Source organism: Gracilinanus agilis, chromosome 4 (genome assembly GCF_016433145.1).
Source record: "Gracilinanus agilis isolate LMUSP501 chromosome 4, AgileGrace, whole genome shotgun sequence".
Lineage (NCBI taxonomy): Eukaryota > Metazoa > Chordata > Mammalia > Didelphimorphia > Didelphidae > Gracilinanus > Gracilinanus agilis.
In genome coordinates this window covers 27,182,655-27,206,347 of record NC_058133.1, presented here as the reverse complement: position 1 = coordinate 27,206,347, position 23,693 = coordinate 27,182,655, and the positions used below count along the sequence as shown (strand labels likewise).

At 39.3% G+C, this 23,693-nt stretch overlaps 1 protein-coding gene across 5 annotated transcripts in view; it reads left to right on the top strand.

Moving 5' to 3' along the window:
- The window catches only part of OSBPL9 (oxysterol binding protein like 9), a 160,059-nt gene that overhangs the window by 129,567 nt on the left and 6,799 nt on the right, over positions 1-23,693 (top strand). For 3 of the 5 annotated variants that reach the window (XM_044676463.1, XM_044676461.1, XM_044676459.1), the window contains 6 exons: positions 1,000-1,029; positions 1,885-1,935; positions 9,362-9,400; positions 16,298-16,388; positions 17,316-17,420; positions 20,518-20,677. In XM_044676463.1, the coding sequence (XP_044532398.1) occupies positions 1,000-1,029; positions 1,885-1,935; positions 9,362-9,400; positions 16,298-16,388; positions 17,316-17,420; positions 20,518-20,677 (476 nt within the window). The remainder of the gene's footprint in view (positions 1-999; positions 1,030-1,884; positions 1,936-9,361; positions 9,401-16,297; positions 16,389-17,315; positions 17,421-20,517; positions 20,678-23,693) is intronic. The other 2 variants (XM_044676462.1, XM_044676460.1) reach the window with 1 other exon arrangement.

Genomic DNA, 23,693 nt, shown 5'->3' with positions numbered 1-23,693 from the left:
CATACTTTAGAGAATGAATTGTTGGGATTGCCAGGAAAGTGAAAGAACTATATTAATCACAACACCTTGGGGTTTGATAGCTTTGCTCCTACCGTTTCTCCTGCGTGCCGATCTGCTGGTTCAAAATTCATGGCTCATATCTTGGGGCTCCAGGCAGCTATGATTTGGTTGGCTGGTTTGTTTTTTTGTTTTTGTTTTTAAAGATTTGTATTTTTTCCCTCTTTCTCTGGTTTTTCTTAGGACAGTAACTCAGCTTACCAGCTACCATTGCTGTTTTTGTTTTGAATAAACTGCCTTCTCCTTCAGTCCTTTTATAATTATATAATTATGGATTATAGCCATGACTCTTTACTTCTTTCCACTCCTGTGTTCTATATTTTGATTCTCTTTTTTCATGGGGTAATTAACTTAGCAAAATTTTTCATTTTAAATGTTTTTGCCTTTTAAAGTTATATATAAAAACTATTCAAAAGACATCTTTACCTGAGAGAGCAAATATTGAAATCATGACTTTTTCCTGATGAACTGAAACTTGTTTGTAAAAATGATGTCAAGTTTGCCTTAAAGGACTTTGACTCACAAAGTGTGTGTAGTCTTAATTAATGGTTCCAAACTCAAATTATTTGGAATCTTTAAGTGTAGGGCTGCGGCTGCGGCTGTTTAATTATCACCTTTAGGTAGAAACACTGGTATAACTAAAAAGGGCCTACCTAGCTCAGGAGCCTAGAGACCCTCAGGCCCAAGCCAGGCTTGGTGTTCACTGACCTTACCTGCCTTTGCAATCTTAGGAGGTCACTGCCCCTTTTTAGGGGGTCTCACTTTGTTCTCTAGGACAAAGGGATCAGCTCAGATGATCCCAAAGAGCCTCATGAATAAAATGCCTCCAGTGACAATGTGTTCATTACAGTATATAAGCATAATTTACTATAATTAGTATTAATAGTAGAAATGTTCCTGTATGCTTCTCATGGTTTATATTTTGGATTTTATTTTTCACAGAAAATTGAGACTCTCAAAGAGACCACAAATGTAAGTTTTGTGTTTTGCAAACTTTCCCCATGCCTTAGGCTTTGTAACTACTCTTTCCATTAAAGTTATTTGTAGCAGTGATAGATCAGCATTGATTTTGACTTACAAAGAGAGTTTATCTCATTAAGGCGCATACTTAGAGTTAGGGTTGAAAAAAATTGCCAAACTGACATACACTTCAGATATTGGCCACTTTGTTTCCTGTGTTGGATGTTTGAGATCCTTGGTTAAAGGTTGCCATTAAAAAAAAAGAAGAAGAATATTGTAATTGTAAACATGTTGCCTTTTTCTTAATTTCCTAATGAACATTTTTGACTTCTATATAATGAGCAGACCATTTTGAATAGCTTGTCTTTTTTGTGGAAATAGTAAAAAATGCATTATAATAAAGTTAGGAAGGATCCCCACATTCCAGGCCTATTAGTTTTATGAGAGTGCCCTTCAAATTGTCTATTTCTGTGTAAATCTTTTGTAGGAATTTCTCTTTAGCTGAGCCTATTTTAGAGAAATAATACTAATAAGAGATCTAAGAGCTTAAGGGGGGAATCATTCCTCTCCCTTCTGAACACACATACTCATTTTTTAAGTGTATGTGATTGGTGAAAAACTAGTTTATGTTGTTTTCAGTTCAATAGAAGCATATTCTCTTTGGCATTGTAGACACAGGTGTTCTTCATTCATTGCAGCTGTTAATGTTTTAGCCCCCTTTGCCTTCATAGGCCCAGATTACCACAGGTGACTTAGAGTTTCTTAACCAGTATTACTTGCCAACATTGTATGACCATCTTAAAACAGAAAACATTTACAAAGTTATTATTTGGGTAAAATCCTAAAATCAGTGTTTTGTTTTTATAGAACATGGTAGAATCAATTAAACACTGCATTGTGTTGCTGCAGATTGCTAAAGTAAGTAAACTTTGCTTTTGATTCACTTAACTTAATGGGAATTTACTGTTCAATATAATGTCAGCTTTTCTTAGGAGAGCAGTAATATAATGGGATCAGCTTAGTAACTTGTCTTCAGGAAACTAAATTCTTTGTGTGGTGGAACAACATGCTATGCCTAGCTAACACTTTGCCTGCATGGGTTTGCTGTTGAGAGGTCATTTTTGGTGGTGGTGGGAAGAAGAGAGGACTTATTTGGGGCTCCATCTTCCTCCTAGATTGAGCCTTTGACATTTGCTAGAATGAAATATTGCTGCTTCCATTTTTGTGTGTTGTGGTATCATGAGAGTAAGAGAACATATTGTAGTTTTAGGCCATTCTCATAGATGGGAATATTGTTGGAATGTAGTGCTTTTTGGTACCCATCCAACAAACATTGGCAAGTCTTCTCTTTTCCTCATAAAAATGAGAAAAGGGATTATACCTTAGAAAAAATTTAATGAGAAGATGAGATAGAAATGAATCAGGAATTTTTTTTTTAGTTTTTAACAGTTACTTCTAGTTCATTTAGTATGGAATTAAGATGAAGGACCAACTTAGCATAGCTTGCAACCCATGAATTGACTTTTGTCCAAATTCTCTTTTGTAGTTGGCTTATTTGGACATTATATTAAATTTTAAAAAAACATTCTGAGTAATTTTAAATATCTATGGCTGGCAAAATCTTTGGAAGTGGGAAAAAAAAACATTATCAACCTTAGGATTTGTGGTTTCATTTGGCTTGGGCATTTTTTTTAATCCATCGAATTTTTGGTTAGTATTTTGTCATGAGATATTGGTTGAGTTAGTGATTAGTTGTTGTATTGGTCATAATTTATGTCTTTCTCTGTCATCCCCCTTTTGGCAAAGTATGAGGGAGTTGGCTGGCCTACCAAAACGGTATTTTGCATGCCATTTCAATTACAAGACTACTTTCATCATTTCATGACATCCATTCACTTGCCCAGTATTATTATCTTTGTCAGAGAAACAATCAAAGTCAAGACTTTGTGCCATGTAGGAAGTACTAGAAAACTTTGTCCTTGAAAAAAATGTTTTTTAAAAATTCTAGTCTCTGCCCCTCCTATGTAGAGCTCAGAAAAGAAAGACTTCCTAATCAGAGGGATAGAAGGCCATATAACTGAGGGTAGATTCTTGCCATCCTCTTTGGGATGATGCCTATTCATCTAGTAGTTATCTGTTTTTAGATCTAATTTGTGGCTTCCCTACATACTACATTTTATTGTCAAAAGCAGACTGAGCAATTGCCGCTTCCATTTTTGTCTCGAAATTGAGGGAGCAAGAGAACATGAGTGTTTAGGCCAGTCTCATGGGCATGGTGATATTGTTGGAATGTTCATATATAAGCAGCTCCCTCATAAGATTATTGTGGCATTATGGGAGTAATCTGCCCCCAAACTCACACAAGTTCAAGTTTTAGCTACCCATCACAAAACTTTGCCTTGCTTCATTGATTCTGCCTTTAAAATGTATTTAGATTCAAATTACCTTAACTGAGAACTAGTCTCCATTATTAGTCTGCCACTGACAAGTTAAACACTATAGTGCTTAAGCCCAGTTGATAAACCTGAATTTGTAATCTTTTAGCTTGGATATCCTAGAAACTCAGTAAATGGGGTTTTTGCCATTTCTTTTTCAAATTAGTTTTTTAGAGGTAAGCCTTTTTGCTATCAGTATAACTCTAGAATTGTGAGACTTAATAATAGTGTGAGATTAAAAATTAATATCCAAATACTCCAAGTATTATATTTTTATAAGATATATTAATAACTAAAATAAAAAGCAAGAGTAGAAAGGGTGCTAACCCAACCATGCACACAGGAAGAGAGAGTAAGAAGGGGGAGAGCTTACAGAACTTATCTATACACGTAAGGATGCAAAATGGGGATGAAAAGGAAAGGGATTCTGGGAGATGAAGTTCAAAGGTATAAAATTTCTATTTAGTAGTGAAGGCCACCATTAAAGAAAAGCTACCAAAAAGAAAACGTGTCCTGTCAGAGAAAAGGCCTAGGTCAGCTTTGGTGAACCTTTTAGAGATCATATGCCCAAAATGCACCTTCAAGCCACCTGTGAGACCCAGCACCATGCCGCTGCCACCACACCCCCTTCTCCCCCCCTCCCCCCAATTATCCCAGACAGCAGAGGGAAGAAGTGCTCACATTGGGCTGCTGGACAGAGGGGCAGGGCATGTGAGAATTGTCCTCAGGCACAGTGGAGAGGAACATACAGAACAGCCCCCTCCGGCACTCTGGGGCACACATGCCACACCTTCACCAACACAAGCCTATGTGATTTTTCGCTTGCAGGACAGTCCTTGTATCCTTAAGGAGTAATTCACTTAAGAGGACTGTTGACAAGGGTATAAAGTATTTTTATGCAGGAAATGCAAGTAGTTTTCTCTGTGTTAAAAGAAAAATGGACAAAAAGAAACAGGCATGCTTTAAAATTTTTAACTTGAGAACAAAGCTGACAGTTGCTAAATTGAGATGAGAATTGCCCTTTTTTGAAGGTTTAACACTTGATACTCATGAAGGTAGAAGACATCTTTCTCTGTGGCTTGGTTTAGTCATTCACCTGGCCAAAGAAGGGGATTGGATCCACAACAGTTTTCTTGGATTCTTCCAAAAGCTGCCCAAAAGTATATAATTTTTACTCTGACACAGATAGATAGTATAATGATAATCATCATCATCATCATCATCATCATCATCATCATCATCATCATCATCATCATCATCATCATCCTGGGACTCTCAGCAGTAATAGGACTCTTAGAAATTTGTGGGATCTTATAGAGGCCGTCACTACCTAGACTTTTTCAGGAGCCAAATAGAACTTTTCAGATTTCAGGAGGAATCTTGAAATGTCTACTCTGGCTGAGGAGTGGAAAGTTTAGAAGAGGAGCTATTTGGCCAAGCTGTCTTGAAGGATATGGCTATCATGTTGACTTCACTTGTCAAAATCATGCCCATGGTCTTTATTATTGAGAATGGATCCCCTTCATTCGATAGTCTGTCCATATAGGCATACGTTCATCATCTGAACGTTGGGGAGCACTAACATGACAAGCTTGGTGAATTATTTTTGAAGTTTCCCCATTCAAATCTAAATCTAATAAAAACAGGAACTGGATTTTCCCAAAACCCCTCAACACATAATTTTATGTTTTTCGTTTTTGTTTTATTTGTGGATTGATAAAGAGAATGTGGAAGTCTTTGGCCTATATAGTTTAACTTTTTACATATTTGGAAGCCCTGAGATTGATTATATTTGTTTAGCACTTGATAGTTACCAAGTACTTGTTCCTCAGTGTGGTGCACCAGCCTCTTATTGTCCGTTAAAAAGATGAGAAATCTGAGGCTGAGATCCTTGTCATTTATGGCTTGGTTGAAATGTTACCTCCTACAAGAGAGCTTTTCTGTTTATCACCATCACCACCCTTGGAAGAGCTTCTCTCTTCCTCTTCTCACTTCCCACTCTCCAAATTACTTTGTATTTATATCTCAGTGATATTTATGGAAATGTAGTTTTTCCCTTTAATAATGTCAGTTCCTTGAGTACAGGAATTGCTTAATTTTTGTTTTTATATCCCAGAACCCATAACATGATACTTGACACATAGCAGATGCTTTTGAATAGAACTGGATTGGTTCAGCACCAACTCGATCTGGAGCCTTGACTTTCTGACCGAGTCCAAACCTCTGCCCCTTGAAGCTCATCTGTAGAGGCCTATGTGCTTTTTTTAGTCATAAGATGGCAAGAGAGGGGAGTCTTTAGATGCTCTCTGCTCTCCCCCAAAGCTCTTTCTTGTAGTGCTCAATAGTTTCCCACCTAACTTAAATGAAAAATCCTCCACCATGATATGTTGTTAAGACATCTAGACTTCATTTCATTGAAAAGTACTCTTATATTCCAGAAAAATGTTGTTAGAATATCTTGCATTATTTTAGGATTAAAGAATATATTCCTGTGGAGAAATGAAGCTTCATTTTTTAGATAGTGGTACCAAGATTTAAACATACTCAAGTCTACAATACTAGTCAAAAGCCTGCTAAAATTTGCAAGAGTTTGGAGTTTTATCCAGCTCTAAGATTTCCAGATCTCTGTCATGTTGACATAATCAAGTTAAAAATGGCCATCTCAGGAGAGAAATATTGGGGGAGGCAGGTTTAGGGCTGGGAATGAGAGGTCAGGTAACTGGGATGAGGAGGCCATTCTTTGCCACATAGGGTTTCAATATCACAAGAGCAGGGAGAGTAGGAAGGGCCTGGGAATATGTTAACTATTTGGATAATGAGCCTAGGTCAGTGATGGGCAAACTTTTTAAAAAGGAGGCCAAAGGAAAGGAAATGCTCATCTGTCAGTCTGTTTCTAAGGTTTCAATTTTTTTTTTCTAATTGTATTGTATCTTACTCATTGTATAATGTCATGCAACCAGATAGAACATTTCAGGGGGCTGCATCTGGCCCACCCACTGTAGTTTGCCCATCACTTGGCCTAGGTAGATAAACAGTGAAGTCAGATGATGAAGGTGGGTGGTAAGCTGATGTGTCTCAGCCCTCACCTGCCTGACATGCCATGTTGCTCTAAATTGAGGCAGTTATAGCCATACCTAGTCTTATTTTCTGGTTAGGAAGCCTTGTGAGGGGGAGGTAGTTTGTTTCAGGTCAGCAAGCAAGGAGTAAGGTCTGAGCTTGTGCTGCCCTCTGGCCAGTCATTAAGCAAGATGTTTGTATTCATCCTCAGTTATTTGGCCTTGCTTCCATCTTCAGCACAAATCTTAAAAATCTGAACTAGTTTCAAATTTGTTTTGTTTAGCCTGGGGAAGAGGAGACTGGGAAGGGCACAATGGTTATCTTCATTGATTTGAGCAGAGATCAGCCAGCATACAGAACTGGCATTAGGTCCATTATCTTTGGTCCCAGTGGGCAGAACCAGGAACAGCAGAAGGTGAGGCTTGAGAAGTAGTGAGCTCCCCCTCACTGGAGGCATCTTTGGGGACTTAGAGCTGGACTTAGTTGTCCCCTCCAATTGTGAAATGTTATTAAAGATGGTGAGAATTGAGAGCCCAACAACATGTAGGCTAACTTTGTGGGTGAAGCCAGACCGTGCTTCTTTGCTAACTCTTCAAATCCCATACAGAGAGGAAGTTCTGAATCTAGTGCAGACTCTTGATTTGAAACTGGTAACTGCCACTGACATCTTAACATAACTATTGAAATAACTTTAATGCTTGATTTGTTATGTCACTATTATGATATAAGTTTCTAGCAAATTAGCAGTAAAAATGGGCATGTGAAGATCTTTATTATCTAAACAAAAAATAACCTGTTTTTTTCTCTATAGTTTTTCAGTAATTTTTTTATCTAAAATAATTGTTATTCTCATCTTCATTATTATTTATCCTACTTTATAGCCTTGTCTTAGTGACACTGAAAGAAGAAATCCAATGGAATGTTCAAGAGAAATATGTGCTATATAAGAACTAATCTAACCACCTAATTCAGAGTTTACCATCTAGTTGATTGTTATTTATAATTGAACTTTAAGTCATATGACTTAAGACTAAATCTTATATTTTTATGATATTTAGAGAACCTGTTTTTTCCCCATAGCATTATTTAACTTAATAATTTAGAGAAAATTGACTTATTCCCTCCTTTCAATGGAGGGTCTACCAACACATAGGTATTCAGAAAGTAGGTGACTCTCATCAGGTTTAGTATAGAAGAGAATCCTTTGTGGGTTGGGGGATTGGATGTACTCTGAGGGTCTTCCCAGCTCTCAATTAATTCCCTGTTTTTAGGTTGTATTGTGATCTGCATTTCTGAGATCCCAAAATAATGGGATATTTACATTATTTTGAATTTGAGTGGGGCAAGTGTCTTATGAGATAATTCATCTCTTGTCCTTTAAGCATACCTAGTACCCAGTCATCCTTTTTTCCCTCTCTAGCACCAATCTCTGAATTGATGACATAATCAGTTCAAGCATCATATCTTCATAGGTGGTTCCCAGATTGTATATCGAGGCAGAACCCTCACTCCCAACATCAGTATTGTATCTCCCTCTCCTAGCTGCAGAATCCCTCTTAAATGGTCTCTCATAATCAATATGGCCAAATTGGAGCTTATCCTTTTTCCTAAATATTTCTGTCATCCTCATTTCTCTCTGTTAAGGGGATCACCAGCTTTGCAGTAATTGAAGTCATCTTTGGCTCTTTCCTCTCCCTTAGACCTCATATACTGTCTCTACATCTTGACATAGATGTCCCCAACATCTCTTCTGTCTCTGGCCCTGCCTCTTCCACTTATATAGCTACCACCTCATTCAGACCTTCATCCCCTTTTGCCTAGACACTCCTTTAATGACCTACTAATCCATTTCCCTGCCAGGAGTCTTTCTTCTTTGCCTAATCTATATGTATAGCCTCTCAAATAATTTTTTAGGGCCCCTCATTGCCTATAGAATAACATGCAAACTGTTTAGCACTTAACACTTGACATTTATGGCTCTCCACAGTCTATATTACATCCACTTAGCCACCCTTTATTATTCTCAGTGAATCCTAAATTTCAGCTGAATTGGTTTGCTATGTCTTGCTGAAATGTGATACTTCATGTTCTACTTCTTTGTATTTGCCCAAGTCATCTCTTATTAAGCTTTGGATGTCTGACCCTTTTTCTTCTCTCTCTTCCTTCTAACCTCTGAGCCTTTCTTCCCTGGTACTTCCTGCTGTCAGTATTCTCTTCCTCCTCCACTTTGCTCATACTCTGCTTTTTTTGGTGTACATTAGAAACTTCTGGAGGGGGATCCTTTCTTTCATTTTTGTCTTTGTACTCTGGTCAGGGCTCAAGCATAGTGCTTTGCACAGAGCAGACACTTAGTAAATTTTGGTTGAATTAAATTGGATTAAATCAGCTCTGTTTAGATGCATACATGCATGTATTGCCCTGCCCTCTTGTTTCTTTCCACCTCATGGCCCCGATACAAGAAGAGAGTAAAGGGTGGAAATGGAGAGAAAATCACTGGTCTGACCTTGTGGGGATATATTAGGGATATTTAGATTGACCAATCATGAAGAATGAGTGTTTCTGTACCCAGTTAGTGTGAGTCATTGGCATGAATGTTGCCATGCAGTCCCTAAAGTATTCTTTGAAAGGACTTTATTTGGAAGACTTGTGGCACACTGCCTAAGTGATGATCTTGATGGAGTATCTGTAGACAGTGCTTAGGTGGATTACTGTTTCCAAAGTGGCCTTGTTGCTGGCAGCATCAGTTACTGCTTGAGCAGTTTAAAGAAGACAAGTTGGTATTCACATGTGGGGGGAGTGTGCATTCTGTAACTTTTAAAAGATTGTTAATATATTTAACGTTTTTCCTTAAGGACCAAAGTAATGAGGAGAAGCACGCATATGGATTGATAGTAAGTTTAATCTAATCTTTTAAATTCCCTTTACCTCTGCAGAGCATTAAAACCAGTCATCTCAGCAGAGACCTGAGTTTCCACTCATTTACCACTTGTCTTCTTCTCTTTTCAACTCACCCTCCTTGTTTCTCCTCTGGCCACTTTCTTCAAGCTTCTGGAGTTGGCCACCTTTCACTAATCAATACACAAACAAAATTGGCTGCTTTTTGCTGATTTAGGATTTAAATGGCAATTTTACAAATTTGCTTTAAGTTCCTATAGAATCAAATTACCCTGCATGCATTAAGTAATCATGGAGTGGAAATCCAGCTTTTCGGGACACAAGTGGGCATGTGGTAGCGCTGTCCTTAGGGAACTGCTCCTGAGGGTTTAAATGTCTGCATTTCGGTTCTGTCCAATTTGAACTCCATTCAACAAAAACAAGGAATCTTATGTTATTGTCATATAGCCTGCTTAAACAAGAGGCTTTTGGTTGTTTGTTTTGTTTTGTTTTGTTTTGTTTTAAGAAACCATAACTGATTCTAGATAGGTTTTAGATACTTTTGTAATTTTCCTACGTATCATTGTATTATACTTGCTGTGGTATGTGCTCTAATTTTGTGGGAACAGATTGCAACCAATACATATCCTGTCATGGGTTAGGCTAGCTCCTTCCCATGCTGGCAGTGGCCCTGCTGGTGTAGCCAGTGTGGTCTTTATCCCCACCTCCTTGGTTCCATGGTATCCTGGTCCACAACACCTCCATTCCAGCAGTCTGTATTGAGCTTTTCTTTCTTCTTCCTTCTCAACGTTCTTGACAGAAGGTAGAAAACATTGGTTATTTGTCAGAATCATAACATTTTGAGGCTGGAAGTGAAATTTAAGTTTGAAGATTTGCTCATTTCATTGTACTTTTAAATTGTTCCATAGAGAATTCAAAAGCACCTCATTAACTCCTTCCATATCAGGAGGCTTAATAGAGGAAATGCATTTTTTTTTCTTTGAAGGCATACAGATAACAATTTATTCATTAAAGCTACTGATTAGACCTTTGAGGATGAGCACAAGATCCTTTAGTTTGATTTACACACATAAGGATGTCCAGAGAGAGTAAAGGGGTCACTGATCCCACTTTCTTGGCGTGATAGAATTTTTACTTCCAAGTTCCCTGCTCCTATTGGCTCATTAGATATCATTGTGACATGACACAAACCTCATCATTTTCTTTCTAGGTTACTATTTTAATTTGTAAGCCTTTCAGGCATGGACAATAACCTGATCTGAAGACAGCCTAGATGGCTATTTTGAGTTTTCCTCATTGTTTTAAATGGTCTGTTATTTGTTGGTGTGGGTGGGTACTCATTGTTGCATCTCCACACTGTAGTGGAAGATCTGCATGAATTCCTATGGCCCAAAATGACATCATTTGGTGAACCTCTACCTTGTCAAGAAATCAAGTTTTACAGTGAAATCACACTGAATTTGTGTTTGAATACTGCCTTTGCTGCTTACTGTCTTTTGTCACCTTGGGCAAATCATTGAACTTCTCTAAGGCCTTCTTTTCTTCCTCTTATATATGAGGGGCTTGGACCAAATGATCTTGAATGTTCCCCTTTCCAGCTCCTCAGAACTCTCTAGTGATAAATTTCTCTGAATGCAGCCAGGCTCAGCCTTAGAGGACAGATTTGTGTTCTGATCCCATTTGTGCTCAAAGTCTCTTTAACCTCAAAAAAACATAGTAGGGGACTGCTAACACTCACCAGGGGCTTCCACATACATGAGGGGTAAAGGAATAGCCTCTGACAAAGGGGAAGAAACAATGCAATGTAATTTTATAGAGCATTTCTGGTGCTTTAATTTTCCAGACTGAGGGAGAAGAAAGCAAGAATTTTTAAGTGTATTTCTGTCTTGTGTTCAGAGGACCTTAGTATATATTCTGAGTAGCTCTTACTTTTGAGAATAGCTGTGAAAGATAGTAGATGAAGATCTGACTTTGAAGACAGGAAAACGCGGGTTCAGGTATGGCCACTGCACATCGTAGGTTCAGAACTATGAGCAAATTCTTTGAGGTCTTGGCATCCCAGGTGATTTTCTGAGTTCCTGTTCTCTTTTTGTGGAACACATTTCTGCACTTGAAGCTTCTATATGAAATCATAGGTCAGGATACACTCTTCAATAAAGATAAGACCTATGGATGTCACTCTTGGTGAGAGTTAAGCAGTATGATTTCTCCAGTAGCTGTTTGGACTGTCAAATGCTCAAGTTTAAAGCTGGAGCTGTTGTTTGTATTTTAGCCTGAAACAGAATGACTGAGAACAGATGTGACAATTGTTGAGTATTTGATTCCTTTTTCCATTTCATTAAAGAAATTATGATTACTTTATAAATGTAGAAATGTCTCATTGTGTTTCTTTTGTGGGGGTATTCAGTCTTATAGATCTTGTCATTGCCTACTCTGTCTAGAAGCCGAACTCTGAACCCTTTTTGCCCTACTGCTTTACCCAGTTGTGGGTATGCCTATTCCTGAAAGACCAGGTGCCTTTCTGGTTGCTACAGAAGAAAAGCATCAGTTTGATGGAGGTTTGGGTGATTGATAGAAATAGAATGCTTAGAAAATACCCAGTATAGAGAACAAACTCTCGCTGGTCCCCTAATAAACTGAAAAGAGGAGGACCACTTCATGTCATAAGGGGAAAGTCAAGAAAAAAGAATTCTCTTAAAATCCCTAAGAGTGTTTGTGGATTGGCAAAATCCTCAAATCCTTGAAATGGAAATGGCTTTGAAATGGAAAAAATCAGTCAATTTAGGACAAATAAGGTGAAATCAGACTGAAAATATATTAAACATTCAATTTATGAAGCTCTTTACCTCCAAATTGAAAATAAAAACTTTTCTCCCAAAAGGTTTAGTGGGTGATAAAAGCATAATGTACAAAAGGAGGCCACACTGTTTGGGAGGACGACAATGTAGGGACCATCCTGGGTGCCACTTCTCCACAGAAGGGACACTGGGTTGAATGAGCCATGCCCAGGGCTGCCCCAGGAGCACAGGCATTTGGGGTATGCAGATATCTGGAATATACCTTTTATTCATTATTGTATGTTGAAGGCATTCATAGGAACATTGAGGATTGACATAGTCATACCAATCCCTCTCCCTCTAAAGCAGGAATATGTAACCTGGAGTTTATAGATAGATTCCAGGATTGGGTAGAGGCTACCATTGAACTCAAATGGGAAAAAATTACATTTTTATTTCAGTATTGTTGGTTTTCTTTGTATTCCTATGTATTTTATATTGGGCATTTAAAAGCATGGTTCCGAGAATGGGTCTTTAAGAGTTTATACTAACTGCCATAGTGGTCTGGAACCCACAACAGATTGCAGGCCCCTACCCTAACGGAGGCGTCTACAGATCTCCTGCCTCATTGCTCTTCTAGCCAAGAGTGGAACTCAGATTGTCTCTCCATTTGGCCAAAGAGACTCATGGAGCAGTTCACAGCTTCTGGCCTAATTCCCATTAACTGTGTTTTTAGCTTTTGTCAGTAAAGCTGTGTGCCCATGCCTTTAGCTTCAGTCAAAACAAGAGTTTGGTTTTTAAATTATAATTCTTAGTGAAAGAATTTGAAGGGCTGTTTTCTCTTTAATTGCAATGAGAAACAATTTTGTGAGCTCTAGCTCCTTCCCTCATAGAATGGAAAAACCCACAAATAAAAACAGTGAAAAGTACCTTAAAAGAACTAGTGCCTTTGTAACTTGCCACCCTCAGAGCTTAGTGTTTCCTAAAAGAGAGGGGCAGTGGGTTTCAGCTTCCATTATCTGGAAGCAATGGCGATGATGATGATGATGATGATGATGATGATGATGATGATGATGATGATGATGATGATGATGATGATGATGATGATAGCAGCCTCTATGTTTGCCCCATCTTCCATTGCCTCCTCCTACTTTGTGCTGTCTTCATGGAGACATTGTTTCAGTGCTGAAAGCACTGTTTTCCTTCTTAGGGATCCTTCTCCCAAGCTTCTCACAGTCTTCTCTAAGGTGTCACTTTTGTTTGCTACTTCCATAGAACATGTTTCAAGCATGTTCCTCCTGGACCAGGGCAGCCTCAGATTGATGACAATCTGGAAAATCCTGGAAGAGCAGCTCCTAAATCTCAGGGCAGTAGATGGGTATGTGCTAGCCCTGATGACAGCTTCCTCTTAGGGACTCTCAACATTTAAACCTTGTAAACTTTATTTTCCTAGAAATAGGTCAGTAGCTTGGCATCATTATTTTAGAGTTTCAAAATAAGTGTGGAGCCCTTAGAGGAAAAGATCAACATGGAAAATCTCCACTGTATGTAGGCACATCTCAGATGTGCATAGCAACTCCCTGCTACAGTTGATTATAGAACAGTAAAGAGAGAAGACATTAGTTTACACACACACACACACACACACACACACACACACACACACACACAAAACTCTTTCTTTCCATCTTAGATTTAGTACTAAGGTTCTAAGGCAGAAGAATGGTAAGGGCCGGGCAGTTCTGGTTAAGTGACTTGCCCAGGGTTACATAGCTAGGAAGTGTCTGTGGTCAGGATTTCTTTCCCTTCTCTAGTCCTAGCTGCCTGTGACATTAGATAATATTTGCCAAGGAATGAAGTTCCTCCAGACCAGTAACCCAGAGTACTGATTCTCTTGGACATCTATGTAGCACCATAGTGCCTACATTGCTTAGGCTTGGGATTCAGGAAGACAGGGAGTTCAAATACAGCCTCAGAAATTTGTTGGCTATGTGACCCTGGACAAATCATTTCACCTGTATCTGCCCCAGTTTCCTCATCTGTAAAATGGGATAAGAATAGCATCTACTTCCCAGAATGATTGGGAAGATCAAGTGAGACATAAAGTCCTTCTGGTCATTTATCCAAAGAACCCTTATCTTTTCACCCAACATAAATTGGTAAGAGCAACAACTGAGTCTTGGGGCTTGAATGTTACTGGTGACTTTCAGTGCTTTTTCAAGGATTTCAGAGCAGAATACTTTCAAAATGCAAGGAGTTGATTTTATAATCCATTCTGGGATCCAGGCACTTGTTAATTTAGCCTTGTAAGCCACACAAAGGAACCTAGGAGCTTTCCCAGGAAGTTTCTTTTTTAAAAAATAACCATGTGGGGCAGCTGAGTGGATTGAGAGTCAGGCCTAGAGACTGGAGGTTCTAGGCTCAAATCTGGCCTCAGACACTTCCTACCTGTGTGACCCTGGGCAAGTCATTTAACCCCCATTGCCTAGCTCTTACCACTCTTCTGCCTTGGAGCCAATACATAGTATTGACTCCCAAGACAGAAGGTGAGGGTTTAAAAAAAAAAAGTAATAACCATGGGAAATTGTTTTTAAGTAGAACACTTAACACTATCAGTATGAAATCCTTATTTTCTTTTCTGAAGCCCTTAAGACATTTGACATAAAGGTGTTTATGCTTTACAAAGTCCTTTTATATTTTTGATCACAAAGAAAATCTTTATTTATTGTTCCTGTTTATCTTAGTATCTTAGTACTTTGTTACTAACTTTGATAGGTACCATTTTCTTCATTACCAACATCATTCTCTGCTGTATTCCCACAGAAATATTCTACTTTTTCCTTCTCCAGACACCTTCTAATGTGTTTTTGAAATTGAAGTTTTCAAGAGACCAAAGCAAGATAAAGAATGCTTGTAGTTTTCTTGGTTTGGGTCCACTTTGCCCTTTACAAATAACAAAAGGGAGTCTCAAGTCTGCCTGCTAGCCAAGATCTTCCTTTAAGTTGTCAGCACCAGATTTTCTTTCTCTCTTGTCATTAAGAATACTATTTCTTCAGGGGCAGCAGGGTGGCTCAGTGGATTGAGACCCAGACCTAGAGATTGGAGGACCTGGGTTCAAATCTGGCCTCAGACACTTCCTAGCTGTGTGACCCTGAGCAAGTCACTTAACTCCAATTGCCTACCCTTACTGCTCTTCTGCCTTAGAACATATATATATATATATATATTATTCTCAAATGGAAGGTAAGGGTTTAAAAAAACAACAAAAAAAGGATACTATTTCTTCAATGGGATATAGAGATATCAGGGGAGACTATGATGATGTTAAATATAAAAGATAGCAATATGTTTTTTTTTTAATTAATGGAGTCAAAAGTTCCCAAAGCAAAAAGTTCCACTCTGGGTCAGTGGGCCCACCTGCTTGCTGACACAGTAGGTTTTTAAGAATAAAATCTTTATAACATCACTAGAAAATTAAGTTCCCTGGAGTCAGTGAAATATTCTATTATATCTTACATGAACATTTATTTTCTTCTCCCTCCTGAAACTTAGAAAAACTTGTCTTTTTCTTTATTTCAAAGACTAATGTTTCCTGCTTTTAGTGCACTCTGCTGTCAGAAGCTTACACTGTGCATCCATGGTGGTGTTAGGTAGTTCGGGAGTGAGATGAGGCCAAGTGGGAAGGCAGGTCAGATTTACTAGTTAGTTATAGGTGTGAAATGTAGATCAAGACCAGGAAGACAAGAGAAGAAGTCAAAGTTGTTGGAAATGTTGCCACACATTCACAGGAGCCCTTGGGATGTATTTAGAGGTGGTATCTCTTTAAATCTCTATCCTCCTTTCCAAAACCCCTTTCCATTTAATTTTCATTTCTTCTGTGTCTGAGGTGCATTGATTTCTGGGCCCCACCCCCACTATGCTTTTCTTAATTATAACAATTGCTTATGCCTCTCTGTGGGGAAAGGGTTTTATTTCTTCTTCATTCCCTTGCAAACTTGTATCCATGTAGCTGACTGTAGGATTTTGCTGCCATAAATGTGGGTATTTCTTACATGGGGGAGGGACAGTCTGGGAGAGAATGTTAATTAAAAATAACTTTACTGTTCTTTATCTCAGAGTACTATTAACCCTGTAGATGCAATATATCAGCCTAATCCCTTGGAACCAGTGGTCAGCACAATGCCTACCCAGACTGCCTTCCCTCCAGGTATAGTATTTGGGCCTTTATTAGAGAACCTAGGCTTGTGCTTCTGTTACAGAGGAAGCCAGCAGTAGCTCACTCTTGCCTGTGTTTTATAACCTTAGGTAGAAAGAACTAGAGTGGGGGTTGGGAAGGAAGGGGTTAATTGTATTTATTATTCTCCAGATTTCTAGCTTCTGAAGGCCGCCAGGGTGGAGGGTGTTGGTTGGTGATACCCATTTTCAAAGTAAGGGACAGATTTCCTCAATGCAGGCAAGAGTTGCCAAGCTGGGACTGGCTCATTAGCCAGAATTCTGCTCCCTGGAATCCTCTTGTGTCCCCAGTATCTTCAGAGGTCATTCAGAAGGAGCCATGGCAGCCTTGTCAGCACCGAGCACAAGGAGGGGCAAAACCTTGGGCCAAAGTGGGATGATGAGTCATTAGCCCATGTTGGCTGGCATGTGATGGCATTGTGAAGTGGGAGCAGGAGCCCTTTGTACTTGGGCGGGAGGTGGGGAGAGGGGAGAGAGCTGCCTGTACTTTTCAGGACATGACTGCCACATTCTCATCGTTCTGAGGTGATTGTTAAAAAACTGTGTGAAATCCAAAGGAAGGCTCCTTTTTTAACATTTACAGAAGCTTAAAAGGTTATTCTGTGATTTGTCATTTTTAGAGAATTTTTTTTTTTTTTAGGAAAAAATCCCCATTGTAATGAATACCCTGCCTAATAGCTGTTATCAGGAGCTGGTCTTTGGGGGGCCCCTTCAGTTTTCCTGGGAAGGTGCCTGAATGCTGAACTTAGCATTCGTGGATCCCAATTTGAACACATTTGTGCGCATACACATGCTTATGTATGTGTACACAGAGCTCCAGGTATTTCTCCCAGGAAACCATGTAACAAGAAATGTTATTGCCCTGTTTTTCTCCCGTGTTTCTCCTGTCTGGATCTCTCAGAGCCTGCCCCGATGTGTAAGTCAGAGCCACGCCCATCCTCCCTACCTGTCGGACCTGTAGTGGCTTCTTTGGGACACCCTCAGACCCCGACACCCAACAGCACAGGTACAGATGGGCTTGGCCCCTGGATCTTCTCATCAAATGCCTTTCTTCAGATTACTGTCTTCTTTGCCAGGGAAATTTGCTACAGGAGTGAACCTTCCAAGAACTGGTCTGTTGGGCCAGTTTCACTTGGAACAGTTAAATAGTTGAAATTGATGGCTGTACTTGAACCCCAAAGCTTTGAGCAAGTAATTATAATTTCAGTGAAATATTGAAGTTTTTCAGGATGTGGCTCAGTGTTCTTATGGTTTATCTTTTTGGGGGATCTCTTAACACTGTCAGTTTTTATCCTAATAAATCTAGTTGGGTTTTGTATGTTTGGTTTGGTTATTAACTCTAAGCATTCTGGTTTTTAATGGCTTTTTTGCATGTCAAAGTCTCTTTTGTGATCACTTTCACTTTTAAGGCTTAGCACTGGGCTTTATCCTTTTCCTCTGAGCCAGTGGTTTTCCTAAGACATTTAGTTTAAAATTTCCATGGGCTGTCAGGCGGATTTTAGATTTTAAATGTGAATTATCTTAACATCTATTGGGCAGATGTTTAGCTCATTCATCTCCATAATCTGTCCTTTGTTGGAGGCTGGGTTGATGACTCTTCACTGCATAAATAAGTACAGACTATATCTCCAACCCACCAACGCATCAACCTACTGGTGTTTGTGCTTCCTATGCTTCTGGTTGGTTTCCTTCTGTGTAGAATTCAGTTGTCCTCTGAATTTCAGAAGGAAAAAAATCCAGGTGTGTAAAGCTTAAGGAAATCCAGATAATTTAAAGCATGAATTGGGAGTGGTTTTTGGCCTCTTTGTCTTGGATAATATTTATGTAGTTAGGTTGTTTTTTGTTTTTTTTATAAGATTGTTAATGTGGTTATTAAGGTTTACATCTAAAAATGATTCCTGGGTTGTGAAAGGAATTGGTCAAGATTTTGCAAACAAAGCAGGTTTGAATATAAGGGCTCTAAGTGACAGGCAGCAAATAGATCACATTCATTTTGGTGTAAATTATTTCAGTTTATCATATGTGGTTAGACTTAGTTTCTTTTCTTTTTTCTTTCTTTTTTTTTAAAGAAACCTTTACCCTTCCATCTTGGAATCATATTGTGTTTTATTTCCAAAGCAGAAGAGTGGTAAGAGCTAAGCAATGAGGGTTAAGTGACTTGCTCAGGGTCACACCCTGAAGTAGGAAGGTTCTGAGGCCAGATTTGAACCCAAGACCTCCCATCTCTGACCTCTCTCTCAATCCACTGAGCCACCTAGGAGCTCCCTGACTTAGTTTCTAAAAGAGAAAAGAACATATTTATAGTAGGCTAAGTTAAGAAACATATCAATACCGGATAATCAGAGATGCATTGATCCCAAATCCTAAGTCTTTAATTCAGGAAACATTAATTATTGTCTCCTGTAGCTAAGGTCCTGTGCAACATCCAGTGATGAAATCTATTTCTATAGATAGATACCTGTGAGAACTTTTCATTCATTTACCAAGTTTTAAACACATGTTATATACAAGGCTTTAAAGAAGACAGCTCAGCATGTTGGGCAAACATCTCTGCCCAGATGGATGGGCATGGATGGTTTGCTCTCTGCATCATGGGAGGGAAGGATCTTCCAAGACATTGAGTTGACAGACCCATTTAATTGATCATGTGCCAAGTAGTGAACAAAGACCAAAAGAGAATCATTTCTTGCCCATGTGTTTTTCTGGGTTGATAATCCCTCCTTTCCCTTCTTTTGTCTCCCTCCTATTCTTCCCTTCTGCCTCCCTTTGCATTCCTGCACCCCCTCCCAAAAAAAAAGAAGCCTACTGCATGACAAGAAAATAAATTTCTCTTCATTTAAACATAGAACAAATGTCATTAGTAAACAAAAGGGAAAATTCAGGTCAAATAATTTGATACCCATTTAGAGTTACTTGACTCATTTCAAGTACTTGAACACTTATTTTTTTGCCTGTTTTAATGCTCTCCCTGTGTAAATGGAATTAGCTCCCATCCCTAGCCCATCCTTTGGAAGGAAAGAATCCTTAGGGCTCCTGTGTATAAAAGACCTTTTAGTTCTGAATGTTGTGTGCACTTTTGAATAGGAATTTCAACAGCTAGCTTCTGTTTCATGGGACTTTTATATTTTAAAGTTTTAAGAATGCCCTACTGACCAGTAAGCTGCTCCTACTTTGTTTTCTTTCCAGAGGTGCAGGGAATTTAGAATTGTGGGGGAAGATGGTGGGGTTTGATAGTGATTGCATGAATTTGGCATTTTTGCATACCTGTGCTTCCTTGAGGTCAGGGACTATCATTAGTGGGCAACTCCACCTCACATATAGTGGGTACTTAAGAAATGTTTGTTGGTGTTGATTGAAATTTCTTGGAGTCTTGAGTGTTATTAATAAATGTATCCTTCTCAAGTTGAACTTGCATAGTGTCATACAACTCCCATTTGCCTTTTCCTTTGGGATAATCTGGCTCTTTTAATCATCTGAAACTATATGTGAAATGAAAGCATAATTCTCTGGTAAGATGGTGAATTTCCACTTGTTTTCTTGGTTATAATGGAAAGATCTGCTCTTCTATAATTGAAAGAGGCACCGATCTTCAATTTTTTGAGTGTTTCAATGACACTATTGTGAGCTGTCCTGTGAACTTCAGAGAGGGAGCCACCTGTGGTCTTTTTTTAGTTTTGTGTGTTCAGGGTTTATCATTACTCTTTTCTTTGCCCAGTCTCAGGGCAATTTGACTTTCAGAGTGCAGGGTTTATACATCCACCAACTCAATCAAAGTCTTCCATTCTTTTTTTTCCCCTTTAAACCCTTACCTTCCGTCTTAGATTTAATATTGTCATATTAGTTTCAAGGTAGAAGAGGACTAAGGGCTAAGAAATGGGGATTCAGTGACTTTCCCAGGGTCACACAGGAAGTGTCTGAGGCTAGATTTGAACCCAGGAACTCCCGTCTCTGATCCTAGCTCTCAATCTACTTAGTCACTTAGCTGCCTCCTCTTCTATTCTGTTTTGATGCTTACCTTCCCCTGTTCCCCAAGCCTGCCTCCACTGTCCCCCTCAAAAAAAAAAAAACAACTTTTTCCTAACTTGGTCTTTTTCACTCTCTAGGAAGTGGGCATTCAGCACCCAGCAGCAGTCTGACATCCCCAAGCCATGTCAACTTGTCTCCAAACACAGTCCCAGAGTTTTCTTATTCTAGCAGTGAAGATGAATTCTATGATGCTGATGAATTCCATCAAAGCAGCTCCTCTCCAAAGCGCTTCATTGAGTAAGTAGAGATGGAAAGTTAGTTATTTTTCAATATTCAGATGTGTTGGGACGTTTGGGGCAGCTCTACAGTTTGTTGGAAAATGTAGTGAAAGCCTTTAGTCTCAACTGATTTAATCCTACAGCAACAGCAAGATCAGCCTTAGTAACCAGCTTAACCCAAATTGGATAAAGAATGGAACTTCAGGAGCCATGAAATGCTTGTTCCAGTGGATTTGGGAATTAGGGCTTGTGGTCAAAGCTTCTGGCGCCTTGACTGATGGCACAGATTCCTGACATTGGCCCATACCCTCAACGAGGGCTTCAGCAAGGGTTTCAACAAGTACCCTCTCTCATTCCATCCTGAAAACTGCAGGAAGCAATTAGGTGGTGCCTTGGACCATATTTACTGATGAAGAGACAAAGAAGGAGTTCCAGGTGCTGTCTAGGGCCCCAAAGGGCGTCCATGTTGTGGCTAATATTGACATGGAGGGCTTTCTGGCTTCATGCTCACTTTCTTTCTTCATCATACTACATTGCCTTTCCTGGCACTAAGAAGTAGAAGGAGATTCTTTTGCTTGGCCCCAGAGAGCAAAACTAGATGGAATGAGGGGGTCATGAGGAATTCCAGGAATCAACTTTGCATTTAGAAAAATGTTCTTAAGCCCAGGAATGGCCTGAGGTACTTTGGTAAGTATCAGGGAAGGCCATGATGCTGGGTGTGTTGGAGGTTAGGAAGGTTTAGGGTTTGCGAAGAGTCTGGACTTGGTAGTCTCTGAGAGCCCGAAGATTTATTTTTATAGCTGTTGGGATTTGAAATGTTTCCTCTGTTAAATGACAACTAATAATCATCAGTTTTGAAAACTGACACTGATAATACTCTAATTAGAGAGTGTTGCTTGTGCTACTTGGCAGCTTCTGGAAAACAGATGAGCAGACCTTGTGCCCCACCGTGAACCCTCTCTGTGGAGTCTCTTTTTAGTTCATCAGAGGCTGCCCTACAGCAATATTGGTAAAATAATGATATTAAAAGATGGGCCTTCATTTCCAAGGGGAGCTTAGGGGCATTTGCACTTCCTTAAAGGTATTCCCATCCCATTCTCTTCCTTGGGCTCAACTCTGGGCCCAACATATCTATCTGTATGGTCTCTCCTGAGGATCCTTGCTAATAGACAAGCCTTCTAGGTCACCCATCCAAACAAATACATGTCATGATCTGGACAAAAAACACTGTTTGTCCACTTGGTCTGTATTGTGTTAGATGGTCAGATCGTACTTGAAAAGAGTGTTCTGGGGCCAGATACACAACCAATACAATATCCTCTGCAAATAGTAATGGGGAGCACCAAGGCTTCTTTAACTGGCCTTTGGCACGTAGATGTCTTCCAAGGAATCTTGGATTTAGATGATCATTTTATTTATATATATATATAAAATTGGGCAGAGGATCTTCTTTCTTGTCTCTCAGTGGGTGGGAGAGAAGGCAAGAGGGAGGGAGAAAATTTAGAACTGAAACCTTTTTAAAAGGAAGAGTCCCTTTGGGTATTGTTTTGCTTCACTGAAACATTCTTCATGGGATGTGGGGTGGCATGGATGAGTACTACGCACAATGCTATTTTATGTTCTCTCCGCCAAGGGTTCTTCCTTTTTCATGCCCTAGACTCCTTTACACTCCACTGAAGCCTATGAACCCCTGCTTAGAGTAATGCTTTTAAGTGTGTAAAATAATAAAATACTTTGGGTTATAGAGGAAGCCAGTTCTGTCAAAAGTATTGTCAATAATCTATTCTTAAAATGAGTCCACAGAGCCTTAGTTCCTGGAGAAGGGAAATAAGTCATTAGGTCAGTACTTGACAGTGTTTCCTTTGGTCACCTTTCTTTTCTTTCTTTTTATTAAATTCCTTGTGTGTTGGTTACATTAAAATTCCCAGGATTTCCTTCCCTTCCCAACTCACCCCACAGGAGAGAAGGCATCATTTGAAAAAATATATATGTATAAACTTGGTCTTTCATGTTTCTATTTCTCTATTCTTCCTCTGGAGGTGGACATTCACAAGTTATTCTGCAGCTATATAGAATGTTCTCTTGGTTCTGCTCATTTCACGCTTCATAATTCCATGGAGGTCTTTATGAGTTTTTTTTTCATTAAATTATTTGTCATTTCTTATGGGCAGCAATACTCCATCCCAATCATATGCCACAATGTTAGCCATTCTCCAGTTGATGGGCATCCCATCCCCTCCATTTCCAGTTCTTTGCCAACACAAAGAGAACTGCAATAAATATTTCAAAACATTAGAGGTTCTTTGCCTATCCAGCTTTTTAGAGCAGTTGGTTTTAAAATAGTAATTCTTTTTTATGTTGTATTTAAGAGCCCCAAATCATTCAGCAGTTTCTTTGCAGCCAGTTGTGATCAGTGATTTCCTCCATGGAATAGAGTTCTCTTTCCTGCTTAGATGTGTACAAATACCAGTTGTTGGTGTACACTGCTCATGAAGCATTTAGATAAAGGCATGGGAGTCATTTATTGTCATTCCCAATGGAGTCATGTTAAGTTAAAAAATATTTTTGCATCATGGAACAAAACCAGGTGAAATCGCTAGCAGGCAGGAATTATAGCATCTCTCACCTCTCCTATAGTAAGTAGCTTTGTATGAGAAACTCGATTAGAGATTTGGAAATCCATGAAAATCTTTATAAACATACAATTATTGTTTCATGTGTTTTCCTTAGTCCCCGTGGCTTATTCTTTTATAAACTGAAGATAGCTTCTGAGGCACAAATTTTTAAAGAGCTTTAGGCCCAATCTGCCATCCATGTAGGGTTTCTGGTTTCCATTAAACCCTCACTTCAGAAATGACATGCTGCAGAGTCTCCTTGACTGTCTCCTGACGGAGCCTTTGATTAGCGCTGTGGAAGGCTCTTCCCCAAGGAAGCCCAAAGTCTGAACTCCAGGGGGCTGTGCCTGAGGGTGTCTTGCCAGGGTCAGCCCCTGGACAGACTTGTGACAAGCCAGTGAGCAGCAGGGTTGAGGGTTA